The sequence below is a fragment of the Oncorhynchus nerka genome, linkage group LG11 (assembly GCF_034236695.1).
Source record: "Oncorhynchus nerka isolate Pitt River linkage group LG11, Oner_Uvic_2.0, whole genome shotgun sequence".
Taxonomy (NCBI): Eukaryota; Metazoa; Chordata; class Actinopteri; order Salmoniformes; family Salmonidae; genus Oncorhynchus; species Oncorhynchus nerka.
The window spans coordinates 66,463,515-66,482,293 of NC_088406.1; the positions used below are offsets into that span (position 1 = coordinate 66,463,515).

Here is an 18,779-nt window from a genome sequence, read left to right on the forward strand (position 1 = left end):
GAGAGGTTGAACAGAGTATTAATAGGGGTTGCAACAATGGCGGACAGATAATTTTTTGGAAAAGAGGGTCCAGATTGTCTAGCCCAGCTGATTCGTAGGGATCCAGATTTTGCAGCTCTTTCAGAACATCAGCTGTCAGGATTTGGGTAAAGGAGAAGGGCCTTGGACCAGTTGCTGCAGGATGCAGAGTTGTTGGCCAGGGTGGGGATAGCCTCAGTGCAGTGGGCAGCTGGGAGGAGGTACTCTTATTCTCCATGGACTTTAGTGTTCCAAAACATTTGGGAATTATTGCTGCAAAGGTGCACATTTCTGTTTGAAAATGCTGGCCTTAGCTTTCCTAACTGACTGTGTGTATTGGTTCCTGACTTCCTCGAAAAGTTGAATATCGCGGAGGCTATTCAATGCTAGTGCAGTACGCCACAGGGTGTTTTTGTGCTGGTCAAGGGCAGTCAAATCTGGAGTGAACGAAGGGCTATACCAAACATGAGAAAAAGAAGAAACCCACACACAGCTCTTGAAAGTAACACTGCTCTTTAATAAGCTTTAAGTGTCGCCCTCACGGCCTTCAGAGCTTTTGTGAGTTGTTTAAATTAGCACCCTTATGTAGACACAGCCCCACCCACATCCGTTTCACGCATCTAATAGGTTTGGAGTCGAGGGAAAACAAATTAGCGATACCAAATATAACAATGTGCATTTCATAAATATTCAAATAAAGTGTGGAAATAAAACATATTAAACACGTCTGTAAAACCACAATAAGGACTTCGACCTACCAAGCAAGCTTTCATAAATCATTGGGTACAGCGCAAGAAAAACGTAAAACGAGTAATCTGAAATGGGGGCATAATTCATATTCACATTTACACGTTAACATACATCATTAAGACCTCTAAGAAATAATGTCTGGGGGTGAAAATACAAAAATACGGTCGGAAAAGAGTGAATTCTACTAAATCAAATGCCGAAATTAGTATGCAGTTTAATTAAGTATATAGTACGCTTGTGTTGGTATTCGGACATGATCATAGGAGAGTTGATGTGTAATGTAATAAGTAGTACCGTATTTCAGAGAACAGTGCGCATGAATGTTACATTTAACCACGCCTTTAGAGCTATGACGACAACCAATAATATAATTTATCTTCTGTGTAAAGGGAAGTTAAGTGATAACAATTTCCACGTTAGCGTGTTTGTTGTTATTTTGAGGTTTATTAACACCCTGGAACTCAAACTCGTTTAACTGCACAGCGTCACATATTTACCTCAGGGAGTCTTTAATTCACGTTGGAGACAGTACTCGATGTTATTTTTCTAGGTAACGCTAGCTGGCTAACTTCGTAGTTAACGTTAGCTAACATGGCTAACTGTGTAGTTTTTCACACTCAAATAGCCTCCATTATGGAGGTGTTAGCGAATGCAGCCGTGGCAGAGGTCTGTAAACTCATAGACGACGACTATGCAGTGTTTCGTTTGGAAATAACTCAGAGCCAAAAAGAAAACCGGGGATTGCGGAGGAAACTACAGATGCTGGAACTGAAGGTGGCACGGGAGCGTCGTCCCAGTAGTGTCAAGATCCTCGATCGATACAGAGGAATGGCAAGAGGTACATTTTGCAGAAGGCAGAGGCTGCGGGGCCCATCGCCCCGTTCCCCTCTACGCATGTGTTCAGATGTGTTACCCACAATTGTGTCTTGGTCCTAGAGAATGATAGTGGACTCAAAAGCTTGTTAGCATGAGCAGCGCCATTGAGTACTTTCACCGTTTTGAAGCAGTAAACTGGGTGGGACTTCATGAGTTAAGGAAGGATCACATTATTCCATTCAGGTATCTTTGACTAGCCAATGAATTATACTCATGAGTAAAAATTCCATAACTGCAGGTGCCAGTAAATCGCCAACTTTGGCTTTATACCTGTTCAAACAACACAATACAGGTGGCAGTATGCAAGCTTTCAGTTTGTTTGCCAATTCATAGAAGTAGTAGGGGAAAAAATTGACTATTTCAAAATGGAGATGGCCTTCAATCAAATTGTATTTGTCACATGCACCGAATACAACAGGTGTAGACTTTACTGTGAAATACATGCTTACAAGTGCTTCCCAATGACAGAGTAAAAAAAGAAGAAGCAAAATACAAATTGTAACACGAGGAATAAAATACAAGATTGACGCTATGTACATAGAGTATCAGTACCATATCACCAAACATATTTATAACTAACCAAAGATAAGATGTCGTTTTACAGTGGGAACAAGTGAAGCATAGTGGGCAGAACAAGCAAGGAGGTGGGCCAAGCAATACCTAGCAAGATACTATTGGCACGTTGTAGTATGTATATTTTTTGTTTTTATTTAACCTTTATTTAACTAGGCAAGCCAGTTAAGAACACATTTTTATTTACAATGACGGCCAAACCCGGACGACGCTGGGCCAATTGTGCGCCACCCTATGGGACTCTCATAGGGTGGCGCACAATTGCCTCTTGTGCCTTAGACCGCTGCGCCTCCTCTAAAATGTGCATGTGCACAAACTCAATGACGTTGCACTCCTTCTAAACAATGCTTTTTTAAAAAACTTTAGCAAAGAATCAAGTCTATAAAACTTAGTGCACTGTGTTTGTAAAATATTGTAGTTTTGGGTACAGAAAATTGAGAGAAGACATTTCATCTATGAGAAAATGTGCAGAATGTCAGCCCAGTTTCACCTAGTTTCATCCTTTCCCACTACCCGCGACTGGACTTCCTCTCACTACCATATTTGGTGGTGGGAAAACGTTCTAAACGGATGCTTCAGCTTTATAGCCCCTGTAACCTGTCTGGGTATCACTGTGCAGGGCTACGAGGTATTTGAGGTAGTTATGTACATAAAGGCAGGGTAATGTGACTAGGTATCAGGATAGATAATAAGCGTAAAATAAATTACAGATTAGCAGCAGTATATAATGTGTGGGTTTGTAGTGTATGTGAATGTGTGCGAGGTCTTTGATCTCCACCCTGTAAGCTGTCTCATCGCCGGCCTACCACTGTCGCGTCGTCAGCAAATGTGAAGTTGGTATTGGAGTTGTGCGTGGCCGTGCAGTTGTACGTGAACAGGGTTTAAAGGAAGGGACTAAGCACACACCTGGGTGGCCCCCATGTTGAGGGTCAGCGTGGCGAAGGTGTTGTTGCCTACCCTCACCACCAAGGGCCGGCCAGGCAGTCTAGGATCCAGTTTCAGAGAGGGGTGTTCAGTCGCAGGGTCCCGAGCTTGGAGAGGACTTTGTCATTGAACACTGAGCTGTAGTCTATGAACAGCATTCTCACATTGTTATTTCCCCTCTTGGGAGAGAGCAGTGTGAAGTGCAATTGAGATTGCGTCATCTGTGGATCTGTTGGGGCGGTATGCGAATTGGAGTGTGTCCAGGGTATCTGGGTTGATGGTGTTGATATGTCATGTCCAGCCTTTCAAAGCACTCATAATTACAGATGTGAGTGCCGCGGGACCATAGTCATTTAGGCAGGTTACCTTGGAGTTCTTGGGAACAGGGACAATTGTGGTCGGTTTGAAACGTTGAGATCAAATCTTATTGATCACATACACAGGTTTAGCAGATGTTATTGCAGGCTTGTATTCCTAGCTCCAACAGTAATATCTAACAATACATACTAATCTAAAAGTAAAATAATGGAATTAAGAAATACACTGCTCAAAAAAAGAAAGGGAACACTAAAATAACACATCCTAGATCTGAATGAAGGAAATATTCTTATTGAATACTTTTTTCATTACATAGTTGAATGTGCTGACAACAAAATCACACAAATTATCAATGGAAATCAAATTTATCAACCCATGGAGGTCTGGATTTGGAGTCACACTCAAAATTAAAGTGGAAAACCACACTACAGGCTGATCCAACTTTGATGTAATGTCCTTCAAACAAGTCAAAATGAGGCTCAGTAGTGTGTGTGGCCTCCACGTGCATGTATGACCTCCCTACAATGCCTGGGCATGCTCCTGATGAGGTGGCGGATGGTCTCCTGAGGGATCTCCTCCCAGTCCTGGACTAAAGCATCCGCCAACTCCTGGACAGTCTGTGGTGCAACGTGGCGTTGGTGGATGGAGCGAGACATGATGTCCCAGATGTGCTCAATTGGATTCAGGTCTGGGGAACGGGTGGACCAGTCCATAGCATCAATGGCTTCCTCTTGCAGGAGCTGCTGACACACTCCAGCCACATGAGGTCTAGCATTGTCTTGCATTAGGAGGAACCCAGGGCCAACCGCACCAGCATATGGTCTCACAAGGGGTCTGAGGATCTCAATTCGGTACCTAATGGCAGTCAGGCTACCTCTGGCGAGCACATGGAGGGCTGTGCGGCCCCCAAAAGAAATGCCACCCCACACCATGACTGACCCACCGCCAAACCGGTCATGCTGGAGGATGTTGCAGGCAGCAGAACGTTCTCCACGGCGTCTCCAGACTCACGTGCTCAGTGTGAACCTGCTTTCATCTGTGAAGAGCACAGGGCACCAGTGGCGAATTTGCCAATCTTGGTGTTCTCTGGCAAATGCCAAACGTCCTGCACGGTGTTGGGCTGTAAGCACAACCCCCACCTGTGGACGTCGGGCCCTCATACCACCCTCATGGAGTCTGTTTCTGACCGTTTGAGCAGACACATGCACATTTGTGGCCTGCTGGAGGTCATTTTGCAGGGCTCTGGCAGTGCTCCTCCTTGCACAAAGGCGGAGGTAGCGGTCCTGCGGCTGGGTTGTTGCCCTCCTATGGCGGCCTCCACGTCTCCTGATGTACTGGCCTGTCTCCTGGTAGCGCCTACATGCTCTGGACACTATGCTGACAGACACAGCAAACCTTCTTGCCACAGCTCACATTGATGTGCCATCCTGGATGAGCTGCACTACCTGAGCCACTTGTGTGGGTTGTAGACTCCGTCTCATGCTACCACTAGAGTGAAAGCACTGCCAGCATTCAAAAGTAACCAAAACATCAGCCAGGACGCATAGGAACTGAGAAGTGGTCTGTGGTCCCCACCTGCAGAACCACTCCTTTATTGGGGGTGTCTTGCTAATTGCCTATAATTTCCACCTGTTGTCTATTTCATTTGCACAACAGCATGTGAAATTTGTCAATCAGTGTTGCTTCCTAAGTGGAAAGTTTGATTTCACAGAAGTGTGATTGACTTGTAGTTACATTGTGTTGTTTAAGTGTTCCCTTTTATTTTTTTGAGCAGTGTATAAGGACGTGCAATGTTGGAGTCCGGAGTATGAATATATATACCGGGGGCAAACTACCTGCCCTCCAGGACACTTACACCACCCGATGTCACAGGAAGGCCATAAAGATCATCAAGGACAACAACCACCCGAGCCACTGCCTGTTCACCCCGCTATCATCCAGAAGGCGAGGTCAGTACAGGTGCATCAAAGCTGGGACCGAGAGACTGAAAAACAGCTTCTATCTCAAGGCCATCAGACTGTTAAACAGCCACCACTAACATTGAGTGGCTGCTGCCAACACACTGACTCAACTCCAGCCACTTTAATAATGGGAAATGATGTAAAATATATCACTAGCCACTTTAAACAATGCTACCTAATATAATGTTTACATACCCTACATTATTCATCTCATATGTAACGTATATACTGTACTCTATCATCTACTGCATCTTTATGTAATACATGTATCACTAGCCACTTTATCTATGCCACTTTGTTTACATACTCATCTCATATGTATATACTGCACTCAATACCATCTACTGTATCTTGCCTATGCCGCTCTGTACCATCACTCATTCATATATCTTTATGTACATATTCTTTATCCCCTTACACTTGTGTCTATAAGGTAGTAGTTTTGGAATTGTTAGCTAGATTACTTGTTGGTTATTACTGCATTGTCGGAACTAGAAGCACAAGCATTTCGCTACACTCGCATTAACATCTGCTAACCATGTGTGTGTGACAAATAAAATTTGATTTGATTTATACAGTACCAGTAAAAATTTTGGACACCTCATTCCAGGGTTTTTCTTTATTTGTACTATTGTAGAATAACAGTGAAGACATCAAAACTATGAAATAACACATGGAATCATGTAGTAACCAAAAAAGCTAAATCAAAATATTTTAATTTGATTTTCTTCAAAGTAGCCACCTTTTTTGCATTGACAGCTTTTCACACTCTTGGCATTCTCTCAACCAGCTTCATGAGGTAGTCACCTGGAATGCATTTCAATTAACAGGTGTTCCTTGTTAAGTTAATTTGTGGAATTTCTTTGCTTCTTAATGTGTTTTGAGCCAATCAGATGTGTTGTGACAAGGTAGGTGTGGTATACAGAAAATAGCCCTATTTGGTAAAATACCAAGTCCATATTGTGGCAAGAACAGCTCAAATAAGCAAATAGAAACAGTCCATTATTACTTTAAGACATGAAGGTCAGCCAATACGGAAAATTAAGAACTTAAGGTTTATTCAAATGCAGTCACAAAAAGCATCAAGCACTATGATGAAACTGGCTCTCATGAGGACCGCCACAGGAAAGAAAGACCCAGAGTTACTTAAGCTCATAAGCTCATTAGAGCTCATAAGCTCATAAGCTCATAAGCTCATAAGCTCATTAGAGTTACCAGCCTCAGAAATGGCAGCCCAAATAAATGCTTCAGAGTTCAAGTAACAAACACATCTCAACATCAACTGTTCAGAGGAGACACTGAATCCGGCTTTCGTGGTCACATTTCTGCAAAGACGCCATTACTAGAGGACACCAATAACAGGAAGAGACTTGCTTGGCCCAAGGAAAACACCAGCAATGGACATTATACCTGAAGAAAGCTGTCCTTTAGTCTGAGTCCAAATTAGATTTTTTTGTTCCAACCTAAGTGCCTTTGTGATGCGGAGAGTAGGTGAACAGATTCTCAGCATGTGTGGTTCCCACCGTGAAGCACGGAGGAGGTGGTTTGGGGGTGCTTTGCTGGTGACAGTCTGATTTTTTTAAAATTTAGAATTCAAGGCACACTTAACCAGCATGGCTACTATAGCATTCTGCAGTGATACACCATCCTACCTGGTTTGCGCTTAGTGGGACTATCATTTTGCTTTTCAACAGGACAATGATCCAAAACACACCTCCAGGCTGTGAAAGCGCTATTTGACCAAGAAGGAGAGTGATGGAGTGCTGCATCAGATGACTTGGCTTCCACAATCACCCGACCTCAACCCAATTGAAATGTTTACGGATGAGTTAAGTGAAGGAAAAGTAGCCAACAAGTGCTCAGCATATGTGGGAACTCCTTCAAGACTGTTGGAAAAGCATTCCAGGTGAAGCTGATTTGAGAAAATGCCAAGAGTGTGCAAAGCTGTCATCAAGGCAAGGGTTTCATCAGCTGTCCGGGTAAAGAGGCCGGATGTGGAATCCTGGGCTGGATTCAAAACTGCACATTTTAGAGGGGCCTTTTAATTGTCCCCAGCACAAGGTGCACCTGTGTAATCATGCTGTTTCATCAGCTTCTTGATTTGCCACACCTGTCAGGTGGATGGATTGTTTTTGCAAAAGAGATAGTAACAGGGATGTAAACAGCATTGAGAGAAATAAGCTTTTGGTGTGTATGGAACATTTGTTTTAGTTTTTTTCAGCTCATGAAACATGACCAACACTTTCATATGTTGCGTTTTTATATTTTTGTTCAGTGTATATATGTATGTATGTGATGAGATGTATAGATATTATGGACAGTATGTGGATAGAATATCTGAAGAATACGTGGCTAGAATAGTACATGTACAGCAATAGTTGAATAGGATGAACTTGACTAGAATACACTATAGATATGAAAAACAGTATGTAAACATTTAAAGTGACCAGTGTTCCATGTCTGTGTACATAGGGCAGCAGCCTCTAAGATGTAGGGATGAGTAACCGGGTGGTAGCCGGCTAGTGACCGTGACTAAGTTCAGGGCAGGGTACTACATGGAGGCTGGCTAGTGATGGCTATTTAGTAGTCTGATGGCCTTGAGATTGAAACTGCTTCTGTCTCTTGGTCCAAGCTTTGATGCACCTGTACTGACCTCGCAGTCTGGATGATAGTGGGTGAACAAGCCGTTGTTCGAGTGGCTGATGTCCTTGATGAAATTCTTGGCCTTCTGTGACACCGGGTGCTGTAGATGTCCTGAAGGGCAGGTAGTGTGCTCCCGGTGATACGTTGGGCTGACCACACCATCCTCTGGAGAGCCCTGCGGTTGCGGGCAGTGCAGTTGCTGTACCAGGCTGTGATACACCCCAACAGGATGCTCTCATTTGTGCTTTCGTAAAAGTTTGAGGATCTTAGCCAAGCCAAATTTCTTCAGCCTCCTGAGGTTGAAGAGGCGCTGTTGCACCTTCTTCACCACACTGTCTGTGTGGGTAGACCATTTCAGTTTGTCAGTGACATGTACGCCGAGGAACTTGAAGCTTTTCACCTTCTCCACTGCGGCCCCATGGATGTCGATGGGGGCATGCTCCCTCTGCTGTCTCCTGAAGTCCACGATAAGGTCCTTAGTTTTGTTGAGGGAGAGGTTATTTTCTTGGCACCTCTACGCCAGGGCCCTCACCTCCTCCCTGTAGGCTGTCTCGTTGTTGTTGGTGATCAGGCCTACTGCTGGTTTGTCATCTGCAAACTTGATGATTGAGTTGGAGGCTTGAGTGGCCATGCAGTTATGGGTAAACAGGGAGTACAGGAGGGGGCACAGCATGCACCCTTGTGGGGCCCCTCTGTTGAGGATCAGCGTAGTGGTGGTGTTGTTGCCTACCTTCACCACCTGGGGGCAGCCCATCTAACACTAGGAACCAGTTACACAGGGCGGGTTTCAGATCCAGGGCCCCGAGCTACATGATGAGCTTGGAGGGTACTATGGTGTTGAAGGCTGAGCTGTAGTCAATGAACAGCATTCTTACATACAGTTGAAGTTGGAAGTTCATACACCTTAGCCAAATACTCAGTTTCACAATTCCTGACATTTAATCCCAGTAAAAATGCCCTGTATTAGGCCAGTTAGGATCACCACTTTATTTTAAGAATGTGAAATGTCAGAATAATAGTAGAGCGATTTCAGCTTTTATTTCTTTCATCACATTCCCAGGGGGTCAGAAGTTTACATACATTCAATTAGTATTTGGTAGCATTGCCTTTAAATGGTTTAACTTGGGTCAAATGTTCTGGGTAGCCTTCCACAAGCTTCCTCAAGCCATTTTGCCACAACTTTAGAGTATGCTTGGGGTCATTGTCCATTTGGAAGACCCATTTGCGATCAAGCTTTAATTTCCTAACTGATGTCTTGAGATGCTACTTCAATATATCCACACAATTTTCTTACCTCATGATGCCATCTATTTTGTGAGTGCACCAGTCCCTCCTGCAGCAAAGCACCCCCACAACAGTCTGCCACCCCCGTGATTCACGGTTGGGATGGTGTTATTTTGCTTGCAACCCTCCCCCTTTTCCTCCAAACATAACAATGGTCAATATAGCCAAACAGTTATATTTTTGTTTAATAAGAAAAAAGTACCATCTTTGTCCCCATGTGCAGTTGCAAACCGTAGTCTGACATTTTATGGCGGTTTTGGAGCAGCGGCCTCTTCCGTGCTGAGCGGCCTTTCAGGTTATGTCAATATAGGACTCGTTTTACTGTGGATATAGATACTTTAGCTCTAACTTGAGCACAGTGCTGCTATTGCTGGAAATCCATTGGTTTTGGTTTGGATACGTTCATATGGTCACTTTGGGGACGACGTCATCTATGCACTTATTGGTAATCTCCTCAATGCTATTGGATGAATCCGGGAACATATCTCAGTCTGTACTACAATGGCATTTCCCATGCTCTCACTGACCCATAATGGGACGTCTATCTAAGTCTATGGTTAATGTTTGGATAGTGTGCAATACTTACCCTGATTTACTTAGCTATCTTGCACAATTTGTTTTATTTTACTAGGCAGGTCAATGAAGACAATATCATATTCTAACCACATTTCCTATTGTCATACTTTCAAAATAATATGATGCATGGAACATAATCAATAGTGTATGAAGTTTTTAGAAGTGCTACCTTACATCCTTGCCAAATGTATACTGTCATTAGTGTACAATATACTGTTGAGCATTGAGAGTAGCTAACCTAACAACCACTTTTCCCTCAATCATTGTCTCAGGTGATGGACATCTCACTGGAGGCCACAGGAGCTCTGTGAAGCCAGTGGGACACAATACATGGAGAGATGACCAACCAATCACTATTGATGAGGGGAGTAGAACCTCAACCCAGCACGTTATCGTGATAGAGGTTAGTGTAATAGTATTACATCAAAATTACAGTACATCAAATGTGGCCAGTTTATTTCAGAAAGGCTCTCCTCAGCTATTCATGTTCATCCTTATTTTTCTGTCATGAGAGCTTGTGAGTTCACTACGACATTAACTAATTCAACTCATATGCCGGTAATAAACCTCTCGTCAGGCTGCAGAGGCTAGAGGTCCTGGGGTCAAGCAGGAGAGGTCTGAAGGAGTGGAGGACCCACGACACAGCAGAGACATCCAGACAGTAGAAACCACTGGAAAAGCGCCCCCTGTAGCCACGGAAGACCTACACACCGCTGCTGCGCCCAAGCCTAGGACACGACGCAGCATCATGGAGGTCAGTGGACCGGCAAACGCCGTCCTCAAGTCGGAGACAGACACCGAGACTTTAACTGTAACACACACAGACAGACTGGAGCCACTGGGCTGTTCCCCTGCTCCCAGTTCAGAGTATTTACTTTATGGTAACCCAAGTCCGAGGATGGTTCATTCCCATCGGGACTCCGGTGGCGCATTAGAGATTGGCAGTGATCAGTCTTGTTCTTACGCTACAGAGATGGACCCTGACAACATGACCTTGGGTTTAGAGACACACACTGATCTGTCTAGAGGGGACTGGAACCAGTACAGTAGTAGTGTATACTCTGAAGGGTGTCTAGATAAGAAAGGGGAAGTTGTTGTCAATGATGTGAAAGTGGAGGGCAACGCTCATCTGACATGGAATGTAGACAACACTCATTTAGGAGAAGGACACTCACAAGGCAAAGATTTCTTAGATTACAGGGGAAGCTTAAAGACAAATGTCGCCACCCACTCCCCTTTACAGACGTTCGGGGATCACAACCCAGTATCCACGTCAATGTCACCTTCGGATTCACACGGCCGCGTCCTTTTCGATCAGGTATTGAATTCAAAGGACCAAAGGCCCAAGGCTCGGGGAGCAACATCAGGCAATCGTAAAGAGAAACGGTTCCTCTGCATGTTCTGTAACAAAGGCTTCAGCTGCCTCCAGAATGTGGAGATCCACCAGAGGGTCCACACAGGGGAGAAACCCTTCAGCTGCCCTCAGTGTGAGAAGAGGTTTTCCCAGGCTGGTGACCTGAAGATGCACCTGAAGGTCCACATGGGAGATTCTCAGAGGAGCCTCAGAATACACCAGCAGAAAAACCATTCCACTCTAACATAGAAAGTAACCATTCTACTCAATAGCTTCTGCTGTTTAGATCAAACACTGCATTAAATATAAAGATTAATTTATTGACAGCAGAAAATATCCAGACGCATTTGCAATAATGAGTGTAACAGATTTCAGTGTTGAATATTCCTGAATAGAATATTGCAACCCGATATGATATATAAGCCTAAAAAGTATGTTACCTAGTGATTCTACTGTGTAGGCTATTTGATTCACAAATGCCTATTTCATTACTTCCATTCAACTACTTTATTTTTTCCTAAGACACTTTTAATGAGAAAATGAATGCAGTTTATCAAGTTCATGCAGATTTTACATTAAGTTATTTAGCAGATCTTATCCAGAGCGACTTAAAAGCAGTGCATTCATCTTAAGATCGCTGGGTGAGACAACCACATATCATAGTTGCAGCAGGTCCCTGCTTTGATGTTCTTTGCACTCCATGGAGTTGTCAATCAACCGTGATGTGGTCTTGGAGCTGGCAGGTCTTCCCTGGGAGGAAGAGCAGCTCCATCTTGTTGAGCTTGAGGTGGTGGGCCGACATCCAAGCTGAGATGTCTGCCAGGTATGCAGAGAGACCCGTGTGTGTGTACCCGTGTATTTAAAACTTGTTTATGTTGAATAAACACAAAATGGGACTTTTCAGTGAGATTGTTTAGTATACATCACATCTGCTCTCACCCTATTCTGCATACACACAAACGCACTTTATAACCAATTAGGGCTGGGAATAGCCAGGGACCTCATGATACAATGTGCCGATATGATTAAATATAGATTTTTATTGCGATTCCATGGTCCAAACAGATCTCACCATAAGTCGTTGCAGAGGGACAAGAGAGAACACTTATTTTGATCAGTCATGGAAATAAGTGGTGAAAACAAATTTGGCTCCCTATTTTTTTTAATTATATGGAGAACAAACTATGAAGCTAAACACCTAGAGTACACAAGTAGTTTAGTCAGGTTTGTCTGATGACTTATCATTGCTGACTCATATTTACGTCCACCATGATGGGTTTAACCTATACGGAATCGGTGTCCCCAAAGTGCGTTAATGTGACTACAATTACGTTGTATACAACAGCCAACTCTCCGGGGACATAGACATGTCTTATATGGGCAGAAAGCTTAAATTCTTGTTAATCTAACTGCTGTTTCCAATTAACAGTAGCTATTAGTGAAAAAATACCATGCTATTTTTTGAGGCGAGTGCACAACAAAACACTTATCATGGCAACTGGTTTGATATTCACCTATGAAGGTAATTACATTTTGTAATCTTGCTCTGATTTTTCATCCCGAGGGTCCCAGAGAAAATGTAGCAGTTTTGTTTGATAAAATTAATTTTTATGTTAACGTAGGAACTTGGTCTACAGTTTGACCCAACTGCTGTCTCTGGCTCCACACCCACCCTGCCCGGTCATCTAGATGAGTGAAAGTTAATGATCCATCATTTATGACATTCCTGTGTAAACATACTTTTTGCATTTTGTATGTTCTCTATAGTGATGTACTTAAATGTATCAATTGACCTATTTGGTACATTTGGACAAACTCCTGGCAGACCTGGTGCGGTAATTGAATTCTTCACTGGATCAGTCTGAAACTTTGTACATACTGCTGTCATCTGGTGACCAAAATCTAAATTACACCTAGACTCCTAACTGAAAGTATGGACGTTCTCTTGCATTTCAAAGATGGAACAAAAACATTTTTTTACTAGATTTAATGTTATGTTCTCCTACATTAATTTCACATTTCCACAAACTTCAGTGTTTCCTTTCAAATGGTATCAACAATATGCATGTCCTGAGCTACAGGCAGCTAGATTTTGGTATGTCATTTAAGGAAAATATATATATTTTTAAAAAGGGTACGAACCCTTAACAACAATGAAGTAATTCTGTAACTACAGTATAGGATTCAAACATAGTGGAGATGGGTAAACACTCCATGTTGAAAGTGTGATTTATCTGTGTGTACATACCTGAGGGAGTGTATGTCCGTCTGTGTTATCTGTATTACCTGTCTCTTTCAGGAGGAGGAGGGTCCAGAGGTGCTGCTGGTGAAGGAGGAGGGGTGTGAGGAGGGTCTGGGGAACCCTGAGGGGACCATGGTCATGGAGGACAACCAGACTACACCACCTCCTGAACCCACAGAGAAACTAGCTGAGCAGCACAGGACCACACACAGTCTCACTGAGGTGAGCCCACTGAACTACTGTCTGAATGGTATTAGGTCGGGGCCCGTATCCACAAAGCCTCTCAGAGCAGGAGAGCTGATCTAGGAGCATTTTTATTATAATGAATAAAGCTATGTAGACAGATGGGGACCTGATATTAGATCAGCACTCTTACGCTGAGACGCTTTGTGGATACGGTCTTGTGTCAAGTAATCAAATTAACACATTTGCATAGTACTCATAGAAATCCCTCAATGCCCAATCAGAAGATGCCCCATAGCAAGGTGCTCATATCAGATTTCTTGATCCAACATCCTCTCACTCTGTATCTCTTACAGTCAGAAGACATGGAGGATGGGAAGCCTGATCTGCTACTGGTCAAAGAGGAGACAATAGAAGACGGACCAGAGATCATTGATCTGCTGAGTGGACTAAAGATGGGGGAGCAAGGTAAGGGAGAAATACATATAGCCTACATACAGTAATAGATCTTCAATGGGAATAGTGATGCACCTGGATACAATTTGAAACGCATAAACTGAACATCTCCAAAATGTTGACTTCTCTGCCATGTTTGTAAAGTCTATTTTCTAACCTCTTCTAACAGGTGGTTGGCTGGAGGCTAACAGAGGTGACTGGGTGGCCATCTTGGATTCCCAGACTCAGATGAGTGCAGCCAAGGACCCAGGGGACAACATCACCGAGCAGGCCAGGACCAGAGACAACATAGTGGAGGTCAGTGGATTGGACAACGTCCTCAACTCTGGGCTGAGGAACACTGTAAACCAGAAACAGGCAGTCGAACACAAAACAACATCCGAACTTAGTCTCCGTGACAACAGACTGGCTGAGACCAGGGTGAGGCGTAGATTTGGTCCGCGGGGACGAGGAAGTGTCCGTATGCGGCAGGAGAGAACAGACACAGACTCTGCTAGCGATGCTCCGTCCTGCTCCTATAGTTGTGATTCAGAGAGACTGATGGTGTCTCAGATTAACCCCCTAACAGGTGCTGCCTTCAGCCTGCCTTCTATAGGATCTATCAACTGGAACATGGAACCTGCCACAACACAGACACTACCTGGCCTTCATCCTCCTCACACTCTCCTGTTAAACCAGACCTCAGACAATGCCAGTGGCTCAACACTAAATGGCTACAGAAGCCCATTGACAAATGACAGTAGTAGTAACGCTATCAGTAGATCTAGTGGCAAAGAGAAGCGCTTCCCGTGTTCGTTCTGTGGGAAAGCCTTCAGTTTCCCCAAACAGGTGGAGATCCACCAGAGGATTCACACGGGAGAGAAACCTTTTGGCTGCCACCAGTGCCGGGCCAGTTTTTCACATTTGTCCAGCCTGAAGAGGCACCAGAGGGTCCACACAGGGGAGAAACCATTCGGCTGCCACATGTGCCGGGCCAGTTTTTCACACTCGTCCAACCTGAAGAGACACCAGAGAGTCCACAGAGGGGAGAAATCCTACAGCTTCCCCAGTGTGAGAAGAGGTTCTCCCACCAGCATCAGCTGAAGATTCATCTGAAGATCCACACGAGAGAGAGGCCATTCACCTGTACGCACTGTGGGAAGGAAGAAGTTCTCAGAGAGAAGGTACTTCAGGATACACCAGCAGAAAATGCACACGGCCCATGTATAGTGTATAGCCCTCAAACTCAACTCTTGACCTGGAACCCAGTTCCATTGCATTTTTTACTTGTTCTCCTCTAATCAGGCACTGATTTAGACCTGGGACACCAGGTGGGTGTAGGGCTGTTAGTTGCAGTCACGAGTCATTACAGCAGTCAAATTCCAAGTGACCATTTTGTCATGGTAATTTGGCTTCTGATCATTAGTAGCCTACCAAACTTGCTAAACTGCCTGGTGCTCAGCATTCGATTGTCCCTCTTATCACTCGGACAGCAATGCGAATGTCATTGAAAATCGAATCAAACACTTCATGAGCTTATGTTGCGCAACATTTCTATAGGCTATGCAATTGCATGAGAGTGTGATGGCCTCTATTAAAAAGAGGATGCCATCAGCTTTCTATAGGCTAGGCCTACTATATTTCTTAACTTTCCTAATATTAAGCACATTGCTTCTCTTTACAACAGGAGTATAGCCTACCTGGCTGGCATGAAAATGAACCACGGGAAAAGCAGCTACCATTAGCTATTCTTTTGCTCCTGTTTTAAGACGGGTGCATGATAATGGTCCATTCCAAATCAAAACTAATTTCACACACATTATTTAGCATATGTAAAAATCTGATTAAATCAAGAATAGACTGATGGATAGTGTTTGACTTGTGAATGATGCGTATTCCTTTTTTTTGCGACTTTTTCGAATCATAGTCACACCTCATGTAGCCTAGCCCATAGGCTTGGATAAGGTTTGATTCACAACTAAAGTGGCAAAATAACTTCTTAAAATTATGCATATTAATCCACGTTACAAGGGGTGTAGAGCCTAACTGGCATACATACACAGCGCGTGAGTGTCAAGATTCTAAAATGCACCGTTAATAAAAGGTGCATAATCGCATTTGCTATGAGAATGTTTTCCCGCTAATGGAGTATTCACGCTTAGCCAACTGCTGTGTGTGCATTTCTGCGCTTATAATGTGAAGAAAAGGCCTTAGGTTATCAACATTTTAAGCTAATTGTTCTGATCTTTTTTGTCAGCCACATTGCTTAAAAAAATAAAATAAAATTGACACTAGTAGCTATATTAATTTGGGATCTATTGCATCCCACAACTGTCCCAGACTGTTTGGAATATTTATTTTTCGCAGAATAGAATGGGTCAACTTTTGTACTATGGGGGAATAGTAGATTTACATAGGCCAGTGCTTTTGCTGTTCGTTGGCTGACAAAGTAAATGTAGACAGTTCTTCCAATATCTTCAATATGCGCCTTGAAATTGAATAAGGACATGCACAGTTGCGTCCCCGATGTGTCGGTCTCCACTTGTAGCCTGTGAGAAAGACCCGATCACGTGACTGAGAGCCACTTCAGAGCACTGTGGTTGTTAATTTCTGTATTACCAAATGAGGAGAAACAAACTTCACACAGAGTTATACTTAAACTACATCTTTAATAATAAGAGCTTTGCAATAGCATTGACTTTCAATGAATCCCTATTTCTAATGAACCATTGAGTGACAACACAAAAGTACAAAGATCTTTTATAGCCAAGATACACCCCTCTCGACCTACATGACGCACAACCGATACATAGAATGGTCACAAGGTTAAGATTTATGTGAAAGGTATCTATAATACATAGCAGACAGCAACTGCTGTGTCAACAGTTTATTGTACAGACCAGTGTCTGGTCCTCCTACTCCAAACTGGAACGGTATCTTCCTGGTACGGTATAGAACAAAAACACCAACTCATCCAATGGCATAACTCAATTGTCAACTCTAGATACTCCCATCTCAAGTAAAACCCCTTGACACCACTCCTGGACAAGCTCACTGAGGGGAGTGAGTCTCTAGGTCATATATTATCCCAGGATAAGTACAACATCAGAGAGGACATACAATGGTTCCATACACCTCCCCCCAATGCCAAAGGAGGGCGCACAGACATTGGAGACAAGTAATTGGTACCCCATTAATCACGCCATCCCTTCACATGGTTTAAGAATAGGAAGACACATTCACATATGAAGACAATGTTCCATCCTGTCCTCTTCCCTTTCTGATATTCTGCATAGCACCAGAAACGTGTAAAAGACAAGCCTGACCTCTCCCCTCTCTGGGCCCCAAGTGACTGAGCCCCAGCTGAGGTAAGAAGTGCAACTGCCAACACCAGAGTCCAAAGGGATACATTCTGATTCATCCGCCACAGCACCCAACCAGGAGAAGGGAATTATTTCCAGCCCAAGGGCACAACGGCCAATGGCTGAAGGCATGTTTTTTTTTCAGGAGGCATTACAGCAACACAAAGGGTATGCCCCTGGGAAATTCGAGGCATTATCAAGTGCTTGCCAAATTGTAATTGAGGCAGCTAAAATGTGTACATCCTGCACACAAAAAATTAAAGCAGAGCTCATGCCTTTCATGCACATTCCTTTTCAAACCCTCATTAGTTGCACCATGCAGCCTTAATGTATATCACATTTACTTAAATAACTCTAAATTAAGCATATGAGTACCTGTTTCTTTAGGTTGGTGTTTTATAGTGAGATAATGCCTTAATTTACTTGACAAAGTAGTGAAGATGTAAGAATTTCCAAGGTATTCTAAAATTCATTTTATCCAAGCGAGGGTACCATATTATAGAAAAGGTAGGGTTTAGTGAGAAAGTAATTATACAGACACTCTTATCCAGAGTTACTTACAATTAGTGTATTCATCTTAAACGGCTGCATTGGGCCTTTATCTCAATGTCAAGTACCTAAGTGTAGGCTTGGGCGGTATACTGGGGCATTTGGAAATGGGCATGGAATGTTTTTTTCAATACCATTAACTATTTTATGTAATTAAAGTACTGTACTTCACGCTGACTGACTTGGTTATTGTTTTGTAATCATCTTTCTATTAGAATGTTATTTTCTTTTAACAGGGGTTACACAGACAAGAGTGCACCACACAGACTAAGTACAATAACATGAATAAAGAGCAAAATCTTATACAAAAAGGCAGAAATGTATCTCGTATGCTTATGGAGGTGCATTTGGGGTAAACCCTTTCGCAGATAGAAGCCCATTCTTCCTCACCAAATGCATGTCCAATGTCTCTCCCAAACATGTCTCAATGAGGCACTTCTGTTCGATAAAATAGAATATGTCAGAGATTAAACCTCTCCGAATAGTAGGATTTGTAAATAGTTTTTCAACTTCAGTCATTTGAAAATGTAGTTCGACTTTCTTCTGACCCTCTGAAGTGTCTCAGTTGTAGGTACTTAAAAAAATATTTGTTGTGTAAGTCAAACTCAGTTTTTATTGGTGGGAACAATTTAAGAGTGTCCTGAGTAAATAAAAAGGCATGAGGTCAGCAATACTCTTCAACTTCCAGTCCAGAAGTCCAATACTCCTTATCTGACAATTTTACAATACAC

General features: G+C 43.2%; 1 protein-coding gene across 4 annotated transcripts; it reads left to right on the top strand.

Moving 5' to 3' along the window:
* The first annotated feature begins 1,110 nt into the window (after window positions 1–1,110).
* On the top strand, window positions 1,111–18,225 carry LOC115137550 (neurotrophin receptor-interacting factor homolog). Of its 4 annotated transcripts, none has more exons than XR_010465148.1 (7): window positions 1,111–1,606; window positions 10,196–10,326; window positions 10,501–10,677; window positions 13,577–13,741; window positions 14,059–14,170; window positions 14,328–15,321; window positions 17,434–18,225. XR_010465148.1 is itself a non-coding variant. In XM_065024811.1 (7 exons), exons 1-7 carry the CDS (start codon window positions 1,360–1,362, stop codon window positions 17,491–17,493), a joined length of 1,020 nt encoding a protein of 339 aa, XP_064880883.1. In that variant the 5' UTR covers window positions 1,111–1,359; the 3' UTR covers window positions 17,494–18,225. The 4 variants fall into 4 exon arrangements, 3 of the variants coding, with proteins under 3 accessions (XP_064880883.1, XP_064880881.1, XP_064880882.1); XM_065024811.1 differs by having other exon boundaries at window positions 14,328–14,455; XM_065024810.1 differs by adding an exon at window positions 5,234–5,408 and having other exon boundaries at window positions 1,517–1,606; window positions 14,328–18,225.
* The last annotated feature ends 554 nt before the right edge of the window (window positions 18,226–18,779 follow it).

Bases quoted from the DNA above. Each gene is read 5' to 3' on its own strand.
- LOC115137550 (XM_065024809.1), top strand. From the start codon at position 1,360: ATGGCTAACTGTGTAGTTTTTCACACTCAAATAGCCTCCATTATGGAG. The intron at 10,327-10,500 runs GTTAGTGTAATA...ACCTCTCGTCAG, and splicing joins AGCACGTTATCGTGATAGAG to GCTGCAGAGGCTAGAGGTCC. The intron at 13,742-14,058 runs GTGAGCCCACTG...TATCTCTTACAG, and splicing joins CCACACACAGTCTCACTGAG to TCAGAAGACATGGAGGATGG.